Raw genomic sequence first — 13,564 nt, 5'->3', positions numbered from 1 at the left:
CAACATACCTGATCTCATGAATCACTTTAGTGAACTTTCAACTGGCTAAAATCTCTTAAAACATTTACTCCATAGCTCAATAAAGGTAGCTCTTTGAGCTGCAGTTGTCATTATCTTCATAAAATCCCACTGATCCACTGTTGGATAGGCCTGAAATGGACATGTAGCAGAGCTTCAAACAGTCCAGGTGGATGAAACTTATCAACCATTCTTTACTTGCTTCTGCAACAAGAGATTTGAATTGTCCAACAGTTCCCATATTACCAGATCTCTGCTTCTTCTAATCATAGTATAACAAACTGGGTGGAGAAGGAATTTGGAGTTGTTTATGAGCCTTAAATAGCCCAAAGGTTGGGCTATTTAAGGCTCATAAACAGAGAGATTGGTCATCTCTGTTTAAATCCCTCTTCTGTGAGAAATTTTGTGACTAGTAAGTTGAAGTTGAAAAAAAAAAAACATTTTCTTTCATCTTGAATTATTAAATGATCAGGACACTCTGCTTTTCAAGTCATCCTTCTTGTCACTGTCTACTTGATACAGACAATGTCTATACAAGATTTCATGCTTCAGGTCTTTGGGCTATAGAATTAAAAATTCCCCCTTGATGATATCAAAGATTGGCTAAAGCTGAGGGTAAGCTGTTGATGTAGCCAAATAACTGATCTGAGGGAAGACAGTGTTTTTCAAACACTGGCTTTATGATAGAATCCTGCTAATGAATTTAGGGCAAAACCAGTCACCAGACTTTGGATGGCAAAGTATTTCTCCTTGGATTAGGTTGACTGGCACCTATGTTGTTTCTAGGTGTTTTTGTACATTTTGGTTGTAAATCAGCTACTATGTTCACCCACACGATTTTTATGTACTCAGGTAATGTGCAGTGGTGATACCTCACATTCTACCGTTGTTGACTTATTTTACAGATTTAATCTCTCCAAGGCTGAAACTGTATACTCTCACCCAAAATATAGATTTTAAACAAGATATAAGAGATCTGAAGAAAGATTTAATGATCTCTGATTTCAAATTCACTGCAATTGTGGAGCTATGTGACTGAACAAACTACGGAAGCTATAGAGAAGTTACAGAATTTTGTATTTTATTAAGTAGATGTAAAATCCTGTACTTCCCCAATTGTCCCACTTTTTAATATCAATTTAGTTGATTCAGCTCCTAGTCTGATAAAATCAGATGTCTTTCATTTTCTTTGCATTACTGTATGCAGGCAAGAGAAACTCTGGTAAAAATTGCTCTTTGTTTTATTTCTATTTCTGTTTCTTATCATGATTGCACTGCAATAGCATTGAGCCATTGCAATGAGATAACAGAACATTCTAACAGATCTCATAGTTCTCTCTATTTTATATTTAAGACAAAACAGTTGTGAAAGAACTGCATATACTATTCCTTTTCTGTTTTTTTTTTAATCAATTGACTTTTCTTTAAATATTCTTACTTTAGTTTTTTTTTGTTCCCACTGAAATAATTGGACCAATCCATTAAGATGAAGTCCAGAAAAGTATTTAGGCATGCAAGTTAAAACCCAATATTCCCAGTAACTGTGGATGGAGTTCTATATAAATATATCACAATGACTTTTGATAAACATAAAATATTTATTAACTCTTTATATTCTGCTTGACTGGCAATGATAAACTACCCTTTCTAAAGAAATCCTCAATCTGATAATTCTATCTCTATTCCAAAATGTTATAAAAATATTGGTTCACTAACATTTTGAGATTACAAGTATGCATGACAAAAAACAACAAAAATAATTTTTCTGGGTAATTATCAGATTAAGTAAATTTTGTGTAAGTAAAATAATAGAAGACCTACAGAAAAATTTGTATAAACCTACTTGTCTTCTAGGACAAGTATTTTTATTTAATTTTTCATAAATTTTACTTCTGTAAAAGTGTTGAACATGTCTACTTTAATACATGCATTGAAATAAGGGTTATGAAGTGCAAATAGTTTATTTAAGTGTTTAAAACATTTGTTATTTCCATTGAAGTAATGCCTACAGATACTGATAAAAACAATACATTCCACAATAAAACAAATTGCCCATTTCAAACAGTTTAGAATATAAACATACATTCAAAAATCAGAATACTAGTTAAGCACATTTCTGCTGACCAGAGCTATTTACAAAATACTTCTAAACCGAGTCTGAAACTCATCTTGCTGTTCTGAAGTTACTCAAATGAGGAACTACATGCACTACAGTAAAATCCTGTTTTCTTTCATGCTAGATGGGTAATGTTCTTCTGCATTAGACTTAGAAGATGGGAAAGGAAGCAAAAGATTAAAAGAATTTTGGTGTTATCTGGTTTCATTCTCACTGTGTATTCAAGAATGGATTCATCCTTAAGTGCAACAGTTACTTCGAACATTCAGCAACATCTCTAATAAGGTAAAGAGGAGTTCCTTTCAGTTTTAGGGGCATAATTAAAACAACAATACCTATAACAGGGAAATTTTTCTGGTGGAAAAATAAAGTATTCAGGCTTGTTTTCCCAGGGGACAATGAAATATGCATGCATTCAAGGACTAGTATTATTCCCTGTAGGAAAAGGGAGGTACAGTCCAAAGTGCATACACTTTACTACCCAAGATAAACGAAGCTATTGGAGTGGGAAAAAATCCAAGAGAAAGCTATTTGTTATGTTTGTCTTACATAAGAGGAGCAAAGTCCAATCATGCTGCATGTCCTTAACCATATTAATTCTTCTCAGGTTTGAATAATTTTTCAGAGGAGTAGACACAAACCAGAAACAACCTTTCACGGTATGTCAGTAGTTTGGAGATTTTTTAGATCAGATGTATTTTATAAATTCACAGATAACTAAAACAAATCTAATTAACTACCTAGTCTTTTAAATACACATTTAATTTTTCATTTATTTTGTATATTTGTGCTGCATTGCAGAAAATATTATTCTTATATAATTCAAATGAAATTAAATGAATGACGGAGTTATCAAATGGATAAATACAGAATATAAATGTTTGTAAGGAAACTCCAAACTTCTGGACTTCTTTCAATATACTTATACTTGTGAATTATGAATATTCACTTTGCAATATATGATATTAATAACTTTACTGATTGTGATAAGTATCCATATTTTTCTTTCAAACAAATGATTGTTGAGATTACTGTCCTCAGCTTAAGACTGTGTATTTCTCAGTCAAATATTATTTTTCAGGAAACTATCTTCAATAAATTTAAAATGCATTCTGAAAATGAGAAGTATACTGGAGATGGAAATAGTAATGAGATTGTTGCATCCAGCCAGGGTCATGAATCTGAAGACAAACAGTAAGTATTCTTAAATATAATAAACATTATGTATTGAAGCTTATTACACTCCATTACCTTGCTTCATATTTTATTGAAATTCATATTTTAAATCTTCTTTTAACTTATTTCACTAGGAAGACTTAGTAAGAGAAAGCTTTGTATCAACGCAAGAGTAGCATTGATTGGCATATTAATTTCATGCAAAAGGACTATTTATTTTTTCCTTTAAAGGACTAAGTGTCCAAGTATTAACTAGAAAAACAATTTGAAAATATGACAGAAGTTATGTTGGAATGGAAATATTGGACACATTTATGTCATCTGCTAAAAATTATCTTAATATTTTTAGTACAGCAGTCATTCAACATTTTACATACCTCGAACACGTTATCTCTTCCCTATCCACTATGTACAAAAGTTTTCCTCTCTTTTGTTTTGAAATCTATACAGTGCTTTAGTTCACAACTTCCCTGACCAGAGAGGAACCACCAGCCCCACTGGTGTTGTTTCACCCTTGAAGGGGTGAACTGGGAAGAACATGACTTAAATTTACAGAAGTTAGGAGATGATGCTACTTATATTGCTGAAGATTTAAATAGAAACATCTCAAGAATGCTCAATAAAACATGTTCATTTTACACAATTTTTACTGTAAAATTATTTCAATATTATAATCTAATTGAACTGCATTGATATGTTGAATTAGTATTTCTGCAAAATGTGATCTGTTTTTAAGTTCACTAAAACTACCACACTTTTTTTTAGCAAGGCAAAGAAGAAGCAGAAGAAAGGGGAAAAACCTAAGGTGGTCAGCCCTTTCACACTGGTAAGGTTTATTCTCTCTATATGTGTGTACATATATGTACACACAGGCACATTTTAAAGTGTAACAAAAATGGTTACAGTTATGTTAGTATCCTGCATATATGCCAGATATGTTCATACTACAGAATATTGGCTATAGCATAGAAATCAAGCAGTTCTTTTTGTGAATGTAGTTACACTAAAGAAGCTGCCTTTTACAGATAAGTATTCTTAGGAGTGTTCCCTTAGTAAATTATCATCTTAAATACACCCATACCAGATATTTGTTTGTGAAAGACAGGAATTTCCATGTTCACAGTGAGAAGTGTGACCATATACCTGCACTGAGTCTGGTCTTGTCCTCTAAATTACCAGTCAGGTACTGAGCACACTAATTATCCCCATGAGTCATTATTCAATCGCCTGAGTCAGCAGTAAAGGGCAATTCCATGCCACTGATGAAAATTAAAATTAAGAATTGTATGTTAAAAGGTTCCAGAGTCTTTAAAATTATCTGAAGTTTTTTTCCAAAGACAACCTCTTAATATTTAATTATTTTATTAAATCCTAGGTCCTCTTTTAGTCATACTGAAATATTTTATATTTTGTCGCTTTAGTGTGTGTAATACACAGCAATGACACAGCAAATTACAGACATAAAACTATAGTACATTATGGTGGCCAGTGCCCAATTTCTTTGCTTTGCTGTATCAGTTTACATTAGTACAATTACATCATACAACTATAATTTACATCAGTAAACTTAGTATTTTACAGTACAGAATAAAACCAATGATTTTGTAATAGATGAGCTCAAACCTAATAAAGTTCAATGGGAAGGGGATTTAAGATTTCAATACTTTTTATGATGTCTACCGTACATCCAGTTTTTCTGGCTGCATAATATTGAGTTTAAAGTAAAAACAATTATTGCCTTAGTTATCATAATGCCATTAAAATTTCTAATAATTTGAACTTTAAATGGCATATTTAAAAAGCATAATTTTTTTATGCCTTGCTTTCCTATGGCCTTTCTTATCCAGGTGCAAATACTAGTGTATTAAAATGCCACATCTCTTTGATATTGAGAGTTTATAGTATAAGAGTGCTTACATAGAATGGATTTAGTCCTGTACATTTAAACTGTTTTTAAACTGTATTTCTAAAGACATAAAGTTGTAGGTTTGGGACAGCAGGTGTGCAGTTGATGGCTTTTTCTTTACTTTCTTGACTTTATACACATAGCATCGTGTTAGCTTTCTAATACAACAGTTAGAATGAATTTCTCTTCTCACTCACAGTTTCGATACTCCAGCTGGTCAGATAAATTATTAATGATACTAGGCACTCTGCTGGCAGTAGCCCATGGAAGCAGTCTCCCTTTTGCGATGATAATTTTTGGTGATATGACTGATAGCTTTGTTGCATCTGGAGACAAAAATTTTACAGGTAAGAATATATCTGCTATGACAGGAACAATGGCTCCTATTTAAAAAAGAAACAGGCAGATTCGCACATCTTGACAGGAGATACGGATGTCAGAAACCACAATGCTATACTATGATGCAAATGAGTAGCTCATGTTCATTGTAATAGAGATACACTGTGGTTGGGGTGACATTGTAGTGGGAGTCTCCTATAGGCTGCCTGAGCAGGAAGACCAAGCAGATGAGCAGATGAGGTCCTCTATAGATACATTGGAGCAGCCTTGCATTCACAAGCCCTGTTCTTCATGCGGGTCTGCAACCACCTCAATAACTGCTGGAGCAACAACAGCAGCGGGCATAAGCAATGCAGGAGGTTCCTGGACTCTGTTGATGATAACTTCTTCAAATGATAGAGGAGCCAGTGAGGAGAGGTGCTATACTGGACCTTGTTCTTGCAAAAAAGGAGGGACTGGTGTGGAATGTGAACCTGAAGGGCAGCCTGGGCTCCAGTGACCATGAAATGATGGAGTTTCAGGGCAGCGAGGAGGGAGGACAGCAAGCTTTCTATCTAGAACCTCAGTTGAGCAGACCTGGACCTCCTCAAGGACCTGCTTGGTAGAGTACCACAGGATAAAGCCTCAGAGGGAAGAGGGGCCCAAGAAAGGTGGTTGATATTCAAGGATGAACTCCTCCAAGCTCAGGAGCTATGCATTCCAACAAAGAAGAAGTCAGGCAGAAACACCAGGAGGCCTGCATGGATGAACAAGGAGACAAACTCAAACACACAAAGTGAGCCTTGAGAGGGTGGAAGCAAGGAAAGGAAGCTTGGGAGGAATACAGAATACCTGTCCAAGCAGCCAGGGATTAGGTTAGGAAAGCTAAAGCCTTGATAGAATTAAATCTGGCCAGGGTTGTCAAGGGAACAAGAAAAGCTTCCATAGGTAGGTCACTGATCAAAGGGAGATCAGAGAAAATGTGGGCCCTCTCCAGAAGGAAATGGGAGACCTGGTTATTTGAGATACAGAAAAGGCTGAGGGACTCAATGATCTTTTGCCTCAGTCTTCACTGGCAAATGCTCCAGGCACACTGACCAAATCACAGAAGGGAAAGGCAGGGACTGGGAGAAGGAAAAACTGCCTGCTGTAGGAGGTCAGATTTGAGAATATCTAAGGCATCTGGAGGTGCACAAGTCCATGAAACTTGATGAGATGCATCTGTGGGCCCTGAGGGAACTGGTGGAGGAAGTTGCTAAGCCCCTGTCCATTATATTTGAGATGTTTTGGCAGTCTGATGAAGTTCCCATTGACTGAAAAAGGCAGAAACATAACCCTGATTTTTAAAAAGGGAAAAAGGAAGACCCAGGGAACTCCAGACCGGTCAATCTCACCTCTGTGCTCAGCAAGACCATGAAGCAGATCTTCCTGGAAACTGTGCTAAGGCACATGGAATACAAGGAGATGAATGATGATGACCAACATTACCTTTTTAAGTGCAAATAATGCCTGACAAATGTGATGTGATGGCATTTTACAACCGGGTTACAGAATTGGTGTGTAGGGAAGAGCTTGGATATAATCTACCTGGACTATCTGCAAAGCATTTGACACTGTCCCAGTCAACATCATTTTCACTAAATTGGAGAGGCATGAGTTTGATGGATGGATCACTTGGTGGATAAGAAATTGGCTGGAGGGTCACACTCAAAGAGTTGTCCAAGTGGAGACCAGTGATGAGTGGGCTCTTCAGAGGTCAGTATTGGGACTGACAGTGTTCAGCAGCTTTGTCAATGACATGGACAGTGGGATCAAGTGCACCCTCAGCAAGTTTGCCAATGATACCAAGCTGTGCAGTGCAGTTGACGTGCTTGAGGGAACAGAGGGAACTTGACAGGCTGGAGAGGTGGGTCTCTGGGAATCTCATGAAGTTCAACAAGGCGAAGTGCAAGGTCCTGCATATGGGTTGTGGCAATCCCAAACACAAATACAGGCTGGGAGAAAAATGGTTTGAAAGCAGCCCTGAGGAGAATGATTTGAAGGTGTTTGTTGACAAGAAGCTCAACATGAGCCAACATTGTAGGCTTGCACACCAGGAAGTAATATCATGGGCTGCATCAAAAGAATTGTGACCAGCACATGGAGGTACCCTCTCTACATCTCTCTGGAGTGCTGCATCCAGCTCTGGGACCCCCTACCATAAGAAGGATACCTGTTGGAGTACGTCCAAAGGACAGCCATGAACACAATCAAAGGGCTGAAGCAACTCCCTTATGAGGACAGGCTGAGTAACATGGGGCTGTTCACCCTGGAGAAGATTCCTGGAAGACCTTATATCAGACTTTCAGTACGTGAAATAGGGCTACAAGAGAACTAGAGAGCTACTTTTTACAAGAATCTGTAGGATGAGGGGTAATGGCTTTTTAACTGAAAGAGGGACAATTTAGATGAGGTATCAAGAAGAATTTCCTCACTATAAGTGTGATGAGAGACTGGAACAAGTTTAACAGAGATGTTGTGGATGCCTGATCCCTGGAAGTGTTCAAGGCCAGCTTGGATGGGGCCTTGAGCAACCCGGTCTAGTGGAAGGTGTCCCTGTTCATGGTAGGGGGTTAGAACTGGGTGGACCCCTTAAGGTCTTTTCCAACCTCAAACATTCTGTTCTTCTATGTGTGTATGCTCAGGAAGACTTCTTAATCTCAAATTACAGTGATGTAGTTTTGTAGTCAGTGGAGTTATGACTAACCCTGTATTAGTAATGTTCATTCACATGCATTAAAATTTCCGCCTTTCTTCCAAATCATCTTGATTCAAAAGGAGATGTAGCAACTCCAGATATACTGAACAGCATGCAGGGAACCTAATTTATTAAATCTTGCTCTATTAAAAGTTTTTACTCTTCTCTTCCTTTCTAAGGAAACACTTCATTGAATTTCACTTCAGATATGCTTGACAAGCTGGAAGAAGATATGACAAGGTAATTGAAAATTGATATTTCCTCTTCTTTTTTTAATGTAGCCACACATTTCTAGTCAAGCCATTCTTCTCCCAAGGATGTTTTGCACACTTTAAATGATACAAAAGCAATGATTTGATAATATATGTAACTAAAGATTGGCACAAGGGATTATTTGAGGCCCTGGTAAGATTCTTGAACATTCCCAGCTATTCCAAACAATTTCCCTGTAATCTCTTGCTCTGACCCATCCTGACACATTTCAGGGGTGCTCTCTATCCCAGTGAAATCTGCATCGCCTTCTTTCTTTCTTCTCTTCCTCTGAATTTATAAAGGGAAATTGTTATGATAAAAAATTATATTGATCATGTGTTGGTACATTGAGCTGTGGTGATTCACTTGCAAAAAAAAGTTGAATTGTCAGATAGTACCTACTTTGCTACCAAAGCATCAAGTTCAGCTGAATCACTCTCTACAAGTACCTGAAAGGAGATTATAGCAAGATGGGGTTCAGTCTCTTCTCTCAGCTAATAAGCAACACATCAAAAGGAAATGGCCTCAAATTGTGCCAGGGGAGGTTGGATGTTAGAAAAAATATCTTTGTGGAAAGGATTGTCAAACACTGGAACATGATGTCCAAGGATGCAATTGAGTGACCATCCCTGGGCGTATTTAAAAGATTTGTGGATGTGAGACTGAGGGACATGTTTTAGTGATGGATTTGGCAGTGCTGAGTTAACAGTTGGATTCAAATATCTTAAAGGTCTCTACCAACCTAACAATTCTATAATTATCCCGACTGTAGAAAATGCAGATTTAGATTATATGCTACCTTAAATCTAGCATTCTAGAAGTGGAAACAGCAGAAGACAATAGCCAGTAGGTGCTTCTGCTACAAAACTCCATAAAGAAAAGATTGAATAAGAAGAAACATAAGCTGCTAATAGATGTGTTTTGTTTAAGAGGCTTTATTAACCATTGTCCATACACTTGGTTTATGCAGGATGTCTAAAGTTTGTGTGTTTCTTGTACCACTTCACATTCTTTTCTTCAGGTTGAACTCTGTTCCTCATTAGATATCGAAAAATGTCTGAGGTACTCTTCAAGGCAATTGTCTTTTTTGAAGAGAAGGAGGAGATAAGGCATTTTCTGTAATAACTTTTGCTGGTTTATATCAAAGTGCATTATAATTTTGGGTAACACTGGACTGTAAACTTATGTAGCTTCAGTAGTTAATTTTTGCAATAAAAAACCTATAACTATTTATACCAAAAAACCCCAAACCAAAACATACCCAAACAACTCTTTACTGTAAAATAAATGAACAAGTTAGGAGAAGGCTGTTTTTTAGAATGTATGTAATGAGAACGAATCAAGAGGGAATTGGCAATTATGCTTTGTAGGAGAGTTTCTTGCTCCTGCAATATGACATGAATGTAAGTAATGCCTACAAATGTTCAGTGGAATATACTTGTTCCCAGTGATTTGAAAGCAAATTTGAAGGCAGAATTGCAAATGAAATAATGTGTGCATGATTGAAGTTACCCTAACTGTTCTGTGTTTAGTAAATACCTGATGCCTAGCTGCACAACATTGTCAAAGTCTGTCTCGTGTTTATTCCAAAAGAACTTTAAAAATAATTACTAAAAAATTGCTACATGTGAAATTGTAGAATTTGTTTTGCCCATTATTTAATTGGTGAGTGATCTTTCCCTACCCTTATCTTGACGTACGATCTTTGAATTATATTTTTCTCTTCCAAGTCTAGTTGAGGAAGGAAAGTGGGTAGTGTCCTCAGTGGGAACCTGGAATCCAACCAGGGTCAAACCACCACAAATTAACTCTGAAAGTACAAGCAAGAATAAAAAGCAGCCCTAGTTTCCCTTTATAAACAAGTTGTTTACTGATAAATGTATTAATAGCAGCACAAGAATAGGTGTTCTTTTCCAAAGTTTCTGGATAGAGCCTTGAGTTGGCATTTTCACTGGTGTGATGAAGCTCTTTGCACCAACTTGTTTCTCTAGGAATGCCTGCCAGCAGGTCAAATAATGATCAAAACTGTTTGCAAGGACAGAGTTCTCACACAGGTGTGTTCAAGAACTGAACTATACATGTGGACTTTGTCGAGTTTATTACTCAAACAGTTTGCCTAAACTACAAGTATTTCTCAAAAGAAAAAGAGCTATTATTTTTCAATGCAATGTGCATTTACTCTCTGATAAGTTGCAGCAGTGAATTTTCAGAATATGTTTCATGAGCATGGAATCTGGCAAAGATATGAATCCCTTTGGATATGCTTTGTCAATAAATGAAGTCCAAGCATAAATCAATTTATTGAAGCGATGTAGCATCATAAAGTAATTGTCTAAAGTAATTACTGCTGAATTTAGAATCGGTGTTCTTGGGTTTAGTTTGAGAGGCTTTTTTTGTTTGTGGAGTTTTGATGGAGCCAAATGTGATTGAGGTCAATATTCAACTAACCAGCTTTCTGTTAGGCATTAACCTGATTTTATTAAACAGTTTTGATTAAATGAATTTCATAATGAGTATAGTTTCAAAGTCCTTAACTGACATGTATGATATTATAGCCACAAGAGAGACTGGAATAAAATTTGAGAACTTTAATTTGTTAAGCCATTCTCTCTTAGAGCAGAGCATTTGCACACAGATTCTTGCAATTGCCCCACCCAAGTTTCATGTTAAAGTTCTATAAAATCAGTGAAAGAGTGAAGGTCACAAGAGTTCACAAAAGGTCATGAGTCAAGCTTTTTGCTAATGGTATACTTTTATGTAGCTACATTATTATAATAATTGCAGGTAATATACATCATAAATATTTAATCATTGATTTTGGTTGTGTTTTGCAAATGAAATCCATTAAGTTATATTTTTTTTATTCTGTTCTGGTGTAAGTTCAATTATAACTGATTGTGATGTAATTCTTCATCAAATCAAAATCGATTTTATTCTTTTCAAACAGTTTAAAGCACATTTACTTCCAGCTTGAGAAATGTCGTGGTTCACATACTCCTGGTTTGGATTTGACACCCTGCTCATAGCACAGGGCTGAATTAATGTAAAAATAAAATATCAGTTATGAATAAGAGATCCAAAGAATTTTTGATCTAATGGCATTTGTTTTCACTAGCTGTAAATACAGTAATGCTGAATTCTCAAATGAGGAAATATTTACTGCATCCATGCACTCATTTATTTATTTATTTATTTACATAGACAGGCATGTTTATGATTTAAATGTGTGTATAATATACATATATGTGATTTGGTCTGTCTATGTGTGTTAAAAATGCTACACTTTTTTTGGACATGACAAATTTAAGTGAAAAGGGTATTGTACCAGAAATACAGTTCTAAAAGAATCTTATGAGAAAATACCTACTAAATTTAAAAAAAAAAGGTAATTCTCACGTTAAATGCTATTCATGGAAAACTCAGCAAGTTTTGCAGTGAAGTGTAAGTTTTAGTATAAGCATATAAACCCTAATTCAAGTCAAACAGAAAAAGTAAGCATTATGTTAAATTCACACTAGGAAGGTAATTAAAACAATTTTAACCTGATTTCAAAGAATCTTGCCTTTTTATTTTCTTATAGATATGCATACTACTATTCTGGAATAGCAGCTGGTGTTCTTCTTGCTGCTTATATTCAGACTTCATTCTGGACCTTAGCAGCAGGTCGGCAAATAAAGAAAATTAGAGAAAAATTTTTTCATGCAATTATGAGACAGGAAATTGGATGGTTTGATGTAAATGATGTGGGAGAACTTAACACTCGTCTTCTAGAGTAAGTACACCATACCTTTCCCAATGTTATTTTATCTTGTTAAACATGCAGGACTCAGAAATTTCTATTTTTATTTTAAATTACTTCAATGTGAAACGAAGTTTTCAGATTTCCTCATGGAGAGTCTCAAGGACTGAATTTCTAATACTTCTGATACAGGACTGTCAAAAAGATGTCAGAAAAGCATTTTGTTAAGTTCCCTTGCACTCTGAGGATGACTAAAGCCCAGCCTATGTTATTACCCCATGAAGAGAAAACAGTTCATTTCTGGGCACGCTGAGGACTGAAAAGGGTACTGGCTCAGCCCGGCAATGTGAACAGCTTTAACTGCATAACATTGCCTACATGAAATCCTTTATCTTTTATTTCCAAATACCCCACAAGTACCAAACTGATCAAAACTTTGGAATTAAGAAAGTGAGAGTAGTTTTGCACTACAAACTTTTTCAGACAAAAGTAGGTTTATAGCATTATGGTTTCAAAAGAAATGTGAAATTTTCCTTGGCCACACTACATGATGCTTTATCTTGAAGAAAACTGTTATTAGGAGCAGTAATTGAATAAAAAAGATTGTCTTCCACACATAACAAAACTGGAAACCTTCCTTGTGCTTTCTGCATTTTTCTTCCTCTCTGTATATAATTTGTTTTTCAGTGATGTCTCCAAGATTAATGAAGGAATAGGTGACAAGATTGGATTACTTGTGCAATCACTAACAACATTTGTGACAGGATTTATTGTTGGTCTCATAAGAGGATGGAAATTAACCCTTGTAATACTAGCAGTTAGCCCTGTCCTGGGACTTTCAGCAGCCCTCTGGGCAAAGGTAAGTTAACATGTACAGTGTCAGGTTTTATATGAATGACAGATAATGAAATAAATCTACATATCTGTAAGTCTTAGTATTAGAATGTATAGCTTAGAGCAATTATAGCTTTAGATAACACTCAGGCACACAAGCTCTTAGATGAACTGTGTATCAGTTAATCTCTCATTCAAGGCCAGGTCAGATGGGGCTCTGAGCAACCTGGTCTAGTGGAAGGTGTCCCTGCCCATGGCAGAGCAGCTGGAAGTAGCTATCTTTAAGATCCCTTCCAAGGTCATTCTACAATTCAATAATTCTATGTAATTTGAATATTATAATTCCTATAGATTGGGTAGACTTGTTTGATTTGAAGCTGTTTATGCTAATATAGCACATACAGAGAAGGAAGCGAGATATATGTGTAGAATCCACACCTGTAATGCTTTAACTTACATGTGTACAAG

At 36.0% G+C, this 13,564-nt stretch overlaps 1 protein-coding gene across 1 annotated transcript; it reads left to right on the top strand.

The window, feature by feature from the left end:
- The first annotated feature begins 3,209 nt into the window (after positions 1 to 3,209).
- Positions 3,210 to 12,299, top strand: LOC128810073 (ATP-dependent translocase ABCB1-like). Its single transcript, XM_053982619.1, has 5 exons — positions 3,210 to 3,328; positions 4,076 to 4,136; positions 5,416 to 5,563; positions 8,451 to 8,511; positions 12,104 to 12,299. The coding sequence occupies exons 1-5, from the start codon at positions 3,240 to 3,242 to the stop codon at positions 12,297 to 12,299; spliced, it is 555 nt and encodes a 184-aa protein (XP_053838594.1). The 5' UTR covers positions 3,210 to 3,239.
- The last annotated feature ends 1,265 nt before the right edge of the window (positions 12,300 to 13,564 follow it).

Source organism: Vidua macroura, chromosome 1 (genome assembly GCF_024509145.1).
Source record: "Vidua macroura isolate BioBank_ID:100142 chromosome 1, ASM2450914v1, whole genome shotgun sequence".
Taxonomy (NCBI): domain Eukaryota; kingdom Metazoa; phylum Chordata; class Aves; order Passeriformes; family Viduidae; genus Vidua; species Vidua macroura.
Note: the sequence above shows the minus strand (reverse complement) of the source record. Positions and strands in the feature narration are given on the sequence as shown.

Bases quoted from the DNA above. Each gene is read 5' to 3' on its own strand.
- LOC128810073 (XM_053982619.1), top strand. From the start codon at position 3,240: ATGCATTCTGAAAATGAGAAGTATACTGGAGATGGAAATAGTAATGAG. The intron at 4,137-5,415 runs GTAAGGTTTATT...TCTCACTCACAG, and splicing joins TGGTCAGCCCTTTCACACTG to TTTCGATACTCCAGCTGGTC. The intron at 8,512-12,103 runs GTAATTGAAAAT...ATTTTCTTATAG, and splicing joins CTGGAAGAAGATATGACAAG to ATATGCATACTACTATTCTG.